The following is a 7,960-nucleotide window of genomic DNA, read 5'->3' on the forward strand; positions in this document are numbered from 1 at the left end:
TGGAAGCGTAATACGTAATGTAATACGTAATAATGGTCTTATCTTAATAATATGTAATATTATATTTCACTTTGATTGTGGAAGCGTAATACGTAATGTAATACGTAATAATGGTCTTATCTTAATAATATGTAATATTATAATATGTAATATTATATTTCACTTTGATTGTGGAAGCGTAATACGTAATGTAATACGTAATAATGGTCTTATCTTAATAATATGTAATATTATAATATGTAATATTATATTTCACTTTGATTGTGGAAGCGTAATACGTAATGTAATACGTAATAATGGTCTTATCTTAATAATATGTAATAATGGTCTTAATAATATGGGCCTTTATCATATTTTATACATAGATAGACTAAGGCCATAAAATAAAGAAAGGCGGAATGAATGAAAGAGAATTCTTACGAATAGGTCCTTTGAATGATGAACAAATAGGGATGCATTCATTCATAAAAAATAGGATCAACCCCCATTGCGTATTGATACTTATCGAGTATAGAATAGATCTGCTTCTCTTTTTTCTTCTGAGCCGAATTCTTCCCTTATTACTAATGGAATAGAACAAACATTAATCCTTTCTCCGAAAGAATCCACCGAAAAGGGGAGGTATTCCAATGCAATAAAGTTACATAGTGTCTATTTTTCGTTGATTTGATAAAGGGGTATTTCCATGGGTTTGCCTTGGTATCGTGTTCATACTGTCGTATTGAATGATCCCGGTCGCTTGCTTTCTGTTCATATAATGCATACAGCTCTGGTTGCTGGTTGGGCCGGTTCAATGGCTCTATATGAATTAGCTGTTTTTGATCCCTCCGATCCCGTTCTTGATCCAATGTGGAGACAAGGTATGTTCGTTATACCCTTCATGACTCGTTTAGGAATAACCAATTCATGGGGCGGTTGGAGTATTACGGGGCGGACTATAACAAATCCGGGTATTTGGAGTTACGAAGGTGTGGCCGGAGCACATATTGTGTTTTCTGGCTTGTGCTTCTTGGCAGCTATCTGGCATTGGGTATATTGGGATCTAGAAATTTTTTGTGATGAGCGCACAGGAAAACCCTCTTTGGATTTGCCCAAGATTTTTGGAATTCATTTATTTCTCTCAGGAGTGGCTTGCTTTGGCTTTGGCGCATTTCATGTAACAGGATTGTATGGTCCTGGAATATGGGTGTCCGACCCTTATGGACTAACCGGAAAGGTACAACCTGTAAATCCAGCGTGGGGCGTGGAAGGTTTTGATCCTTTTGTTCCGGGAGGAATAGCCTCTCATCATATTGCAGCAGGGACATTGGGCATATTAGCGGGCTTATTCCATCTTAGTGTCCGTCCGCCCCAACGTTTATACAAAGGATTACGTATGGGAAATATTGAAACCGTCCTTTCCAGTAGTATAGCTGCTGTCTTTTTTGCAGCTTTTGTTGTTACTGGAACTATGTGGTATGGTTCAGCAACTACCCCCATCGAATTATTTGGTCCTACTCGTTATCAATGGGATCAAGGATACTTCCAGCAAGAAATATATCGAAGGGTTAGTGCTGGGTTAGCCGAAAATCAAAGTTTATCAGAAGCTTGGTCTAAAATTCCTGAAAAATTAGCTTTTTATGATTACATTGGCAATAATCCGGCAAAAGGAGGATTATTCAGAGCGGGTTCAATGGACAACGGGGATGGAATAGCCGTTGGGTGGTTAGGACACCCTATCTTTAGAGATAAAGAAGGGCGTGAACTTTTTGTACGTCGTATGCCTACTTTTTTTGAAACATTTCCGGTTGTTTTGGTAGACGGAGACGGAATTGTTAGAGCGGATGTTCCTTTTAGAAGGGCAGAATCGAAGTATAGTGTCGAACAAGTAGGTGTAACTGTTGAGTTCTATGGTGGCGAACTCAATGGAGTGAGTTATAGTGATCCTGCTACTGTGAAAAAATATGCTAGACGTGCTCAATTGGGTGAAATTTTTGAATTAGATCGTGCTACTTTGAAATCCGATGGTGTTTTTCGTAGCAGTCCAAGGGGTTGGTTTACTTTTGGGCATGCTTCGTTTGCTTTGCTTTTCTTCTTCGGACACATTTGGCATGGTGCTAGAACCCTGTTCAGAGATGTTTTTGCCGGTATTGATCCAGATTTGGATGCTCAAGTGGAATTTGGAGCATTCCAAAAACTTGGAGATCCAACTACAAGAAGACAAGTAGTCTGATGCAAGATTGCTTTGTTATTTTTCGCTTCTATTTTCTGTTTGTGATTTGACATAGGCTGCTGTAAAAATCTTGATTAAAATCGCTGCCTTTTCTTTGATTCTTGTTCTTTCGTTATTTTATTCGGGAGATGATTCTAAATAAATAGGTACGGAAGCTATAATTGTAAACCACGATCGAATTTATGGAAGCATTGGTTTATACATTCCTCTTAGTATCTACTCTAGGGATAATTTTTTTCGCTATCTTTTTTCGAGAACCGCCTAAAGTTCCAACTAAAAAAATGAAATGATTTTTCATTATCTCAATTGAAGTAATGAGCCTCCCAATATTATATTGGGAGGCTCATTACTTCAATTAGTCCCCGTGTTCCTCGAATGGATCCCTTAATTGTTGAGAGGGTTGCCCAAAGGCAGTATATAAGGCGTACCCAGTAAAACTTACAAGTAAACCAGATATAGAGATGGCGACTAAAGTTGCTGTTTCCATTATTATATAATTATATAAATAATATATATAAATATAAATATAAATAATATAAATATAAATATAATTTCAAGATCACAATGGATCTATGATAAGATCGTTTATTTACAGCGGAATGATATACAAAGTCAACAGATCTCACTGAATACAAAATAAGATTTATGGCTACACAAACCGTTGAGGGTAGTTCTAGATCTGGTCCAAGACGAACTGTTGTAGGGGATTTTTTGAAACCATTGAATTCGGAATATGGTAAAGTAGCTCCTGGATGGGGAACGACTCCTTTGATGGGTGTCGCAATGGCTTTATTTTCGATATTCTTATCTATTATTTTGGAGATTTATAATTCTTCCGTTTTACTGGATGGAATTTCGCTGAATTAGATTCACAAGAACCACGAAGCCTCGCTTTTCAATACAAAAAGTGAAACTTTTAGTTCTCGGATTTTTTTTAGCCCATTCTATTTTGGTAGTTCGACCGCGAAATTTTTTTTGTTTCTGTATTTCCGGAATATGAGTGTGTGACTTGTTATAATTGATCCTATTGATAGTACAGAAAATGGGTCTGTCCTCTTGATCGAGATAGTTTTATCCCGTCGGATAGCCATTCTAGTATCTGGAGCACGGAATATATGAAATGGATCACGAAGTATTCGAACTATGATTCATACTTAATATTCAAACCTCGCGGCCGGACTCAAAAAAAAAAAAAATTTTCAAAGAAAGAGGTTTTTTATTTATAAATCGAGAAATTTTTTCTTCTTTCAAACTCTCATTTAGTTTATGCTTATTTTGATCAAAGGACAAACCTTTCTTTTCTTTGTATTTTTATTTATTATATCTATTCTATTCATTGAATAAGTGATGATCCAATAATTCTTACTCAAAGAATCTTTGGACTTAGTTTGAAGGTTTTATTGAATCATCGCGGTTCTGGTATGAATCTGAAGTTTCAATTGATTCATAGGGTCTTAACAAGAGAATTCCTATTAAAAATAAAGAAAACAAGAATAAAGCCACATTCCATATAAATAACAAATCAAAGCAAAGAAAAAGAAAAGAAATAAGTAGGTAAATAGAAGATTCAAGAGGCCTGATCAACATAAAGACGAATGCGCCGACTTGATTTTTTGGCATTATAATTACAACTACAAAAAAGAGCTTTCGGATTTTTACTCTTTTGTGTCTTCAGATAAAATTGAATGAAAAGATTAAGAAGTTTCAAACTTTCTATTCCATATCCGTTTCAGCTATTATTTGGGTGTTTTTGTTTGAGCTGTACGAGATGAAATTCTCATATACGGTTCTCAGGGGGGGAGTCCTCTTGGTTTACCTATCTCAATAAAGTCTATGATTGGTTCGAAGAACGCCTCGAGATTCAGGCGATTGCAGATGATATAACTAGTAAATATGTTCCTCCTCATGTTAACATATTTTATTGTCTAGGAGGAATTACGCTTACTTGTTTTTTGGTACAAGTAGCTACAGGATTTGCTATGACTTTTTACTATCGTCCAACCGTTACTGAGGCTTTTACTTCTGTTCAATACATAATGACTGAAGCTAACTTTGGTTGGTTAATCCGATCAGTTCATCGATGGTCGGCAAGTATGATGGTCTTAATGATGATCCTGCACGTATTTCGTGTCTATCTCACTGGTGGTTTTAAAAAACCTCGCGAATTGACTTGGGTTACAGGCGTGGTTCTGGCTGTGTTGACTGCATCTTTTGGTGTAACAGGTTATTCCTTACCTTGGGACCAAATTGGTTATTGGGCAGTCAAAATCGTAACAGGCGTTCCGGAAGCTATTCCGGTAATAGGATCGCCTTTGGTAGAGTTATTGCGTGGAAGTGCTAGTGTGGGACAATCCACTTTGACCCGTTTTTATAGTTTACACACTTTTGTATTACCCCTTCTTACTGCTGTATTTATGTTAATGCATTTCCTAATGATACGTAAGCAAGGCATTTCTGGTCCTTTATAGAGAATATAGACCATAGCTATATTGTAACCAATCATTTATCTTATTACTTGCCAATCATTTATCTTATTACTTGGGGGAGGAACAATAGTATTTCATTGCTACAAATATGGATTGTTGAAAAAAAAAAAAAAATAAGACATGTATTTGGATATTTCCTTTCAACTCCACAATATTCTATTATTTATTTGATATGACATGAATAGTTGAAGGGAATTCCCCGAAGAGAAAATGGATTATGGGAGTGTGTGACTTGAACTATTGATTGGGCCATGCAGAAATATGCCTTTATCTGCTACATTGGAATTCACAACCAAATGTGTCTTTGTTCCAACCACCGTGTAAGCCCCATACAAAGGATAGGCTGGTTCGCTTGAAGAGAATCTTTTCTATGATCAGACCTGACGATGTCGTGTATGAACAGGGCTCCGTAAGATCCAGTAGAATAAGTGATTTGGCATAATGCAAATTAGATTTTATTTATTTATTTTTATTTTTTTTTTACTTTCTTATCTTAATAGTATGAAAATACATTCATTTCTTCTGCATCGACCCGATTTATTATTATTATACTATCGGAGTGAAACAAGGGATCTAAAGAAGAGCAAAGGCTAGACTATATTAGTAACAAGTAAATCCTTTGTATGTAAAAAATCTCGATATATTTTTGGGATAAAGGTGAATCGCAAGGCCTAAGACGACCCAGAAAGCACTTGATCACGATCAACTTTGTACGCCTACTTGGGTATTGAGCATTTACCTGTAAAAATGGCATTCCTTGGAATGTATAGTTGCAACTTCGTAAAATGGAATCAGGTAACTTTTTTCTTACATATGAAATCATTCATATATGTGTGGATAACATATAGATTCATTTTATATGTATCCGTTTGTATCCATTTGATTCGATTGATTTTTGCTTGAGCCGGATGATGAAAAATTATCATGTCCGGTTCCTTCGGGGGATGGATCTAGAAAAATTCACCTATCCTAATAACAAAAAAACCTGACTTGAACGATCCTGTATTAAGAGCTAAATTAGCTAAAGGTATGGGTCATAATTATTATGGGGAACCCGCATGGCCCAATGATCTTTTATATATTTTTCCAGTAGTAATTCTCGGTACTATTGCTTGTAACGTAGGCTTAGCGGTTCTAGAACCTTCAATGATTGGTGAACCCGCGGATCCATTTGCAACTCCTTTGGAAATATTACCTGAATGGTATTTCTTTCCTGTATTTCAAATACTTCGTACAGTACCTAACAAGTTATTGGGTGTTCTTTTAATGGTTTCAGTACCTGCGGGATTATTAACAGTACCTTTTTTGGAAAATGTTAATAAATTCCAAAATCCATTTCGTCGTCCAGTAGCGACAACCGTTTTTTTGATTGGTACTGCGGTGGCCCTTTGGTTGGGTATTGGAGCAACATTACCGATTGATAAATCCCTAACTTTAGGTCTTTTTTAAATTGAATCAATTTTAAAATAAAATATCATGATGTGCGTATCTAGGGAGTAGTCACTTCAAAGTCAAAGTGAATTCTCCCTAGATACATTTATTCAATTCTGGTCCCAATATATGGATTGTGCTGAAGGTTCAAAATCCATTTTCGTTTTTTTTTTTTTTTTCTAATTTTCTAAAGTAAAAAAAAAAAAAATGAAATAAATCCTAAATCCAATGGATTTAAAATTTTGGTAAATCAATTTCGCAATGCTTTTCTACTTCTTTTCTAGAATGCCCAATATTTGTTTTACATCTTCTATGCGAAAGTGTTCAATTTTCATAAGGTCTTCTTGACTGTTATTCAAAAGGTCCAATAATGTATGTATATTGGACTTTTTGAGACAATTATAGATCCTGGGAGGCAATTCTGATTGGTCAATAAAAATATATTTCAATGCTATTTCTTTTTTCTTTTTTCTTAGTTTAGCTAATCTATCATGAAAAGGAAAAAAAGGTAAAGTAACGTTGTGTTGATTGTTTTCTAAATGTAAGTTTTCTTCTTCCGCATCTAGAAAGGGAATAAATAAATCAATCAAATTCCGAGAGGCTTCATGAAGTGCTTCTTTAGGAGTTAAACTTCCATTTGTCCATATTTCTAGAAAAAGTATCTCCTGTTTTTCATTATCATTCCCATAACAATGAATACTATGATTCGCATTTCGAACAGGCATGAATACAGCATCTATAGGATAACTTCCGTCGTGAAAGTTCTTTGGCGTTTTTATACCGTATCCTCTATTTCTCTCGATTTGTAATCCAATACACAAATCAATTGGTTCGGTTAGGCTAGCTATATGCTGTGTATTATCAACGATTTCCACAGAAGGCGGTAAGATGATGTCTTGAGCAGTTACATATCCGGGACCCTTGGCACAAATAAAGGCGTTACGAGTTCCATACAAATTACTTCTCAATACAATTGCTTTTAAATTCATTAAAATTTCATGTACTGATTCTTGAATACCTACTATGGTAGAATATTCGTGTGGTATTTTCTCAGATTTTGCACGTGTAATACATGTTCCTTCTATTTCTCCAAGCAAAGCTCTTCGCATCGCAATGCCTATTGTGTCGGCTTGGCCTTTCATAAGTGGAGACAGAATAAAGCGTCCATAATAAAGACGCTTACTATCTGTTCTTGATTCAACACACTTCCACTGCAGTGTCCGAGTAGAGACTTTTACTTTCTCTCGAACCATAGTAATATTATTTTATTTGATCAGATCATTGAATCATTTATTTCTCTTGAAATCTCTTTAGTGTTTATTTCTACACACGTTTTTTTTTAGGAGGTCTACAGCCATTATGTGGCATAGGGGTTACATCCCGTACGAAACTTAATAGTATACCACTTCTACGAATAGCTCGTAATGCTCCATCTCTTCCGAGACCAGGACCTTTTATCAGAACTTCCACTCGTCGCATACCTTGGTCTACTACTGCTCGAATAGCATTTCTCGCTGCGGTTTGAGCAGCAAAAGGAGTCCCTCTTCTTGGACCCTTGAATCCACAAGTACCGGCGGAGGAAGAAGAAATTACCTGACCCCGTACATCTGTAATAGTAACAATGGTATTGTTGAAACTTGCTTGAACATGAATAACTCCTTTTGGTATTCTACGTGCACTTTTCCGTGCACTACTGCGCCCATTCCTACGTGAACCAACTTTTGGTATAGGTTTTGCCATATTTTATCATTTCATAAGGATAAGTCAGAGATATATGGATATATCCATTTCATGTCAAAACAGATCTTCTATTTTTATTTGTTCATCGCTT

General features: G+C 35.8%; 1 protein-coding gene across 1 annotated transcript; it reads left to right on the forward strand.

Moving 5' to 3' along the window:
• Positions 1–2,760: 2,760 nt before the first annotated feature.
• LOC149509438 (cytochrome b6) lies at positions 2,761–4,923 on the forward strand. Its single transcript, XM_089757724.1, has 2 exons — positions 2,761–3,214; positions 4,039–4,923. The coding sequence occupies exons 1-2, from the start codon at positions 3,209–3,211 to the stop codon at positions 4,678–4,680; spliced, it is 648 nt and encodes a 215-aa protein (XP_089613850.1). The 5' UTR covers positions 2,761–3,208; the 3' UTR covers positions 4,681–4,923.
• The last annotated feature ends 3,037 nt before the right edge of the window (positions 4,924–7,960 follow it).

The sequence above is a fragment of the Durio zibethinus genome, unplaced genomic scaffold (genome assembly GCF_047325235.1).
Source record: "Durio zibethinus cultivar Kanyao isolate XHJ-2024 unplaced genomic scaffold, ASM4732523v1 HiC_scaffold_172, whole genome shotgun sequence".
In the NCBI taxonomy this organism is placed as follows: domain Eukaryota; kingdom Viridiplantae; phylum Streptophyta; class Magnoliopsida; order Malvales; family Malvaceae; genus Durio; species Durio zibethinus.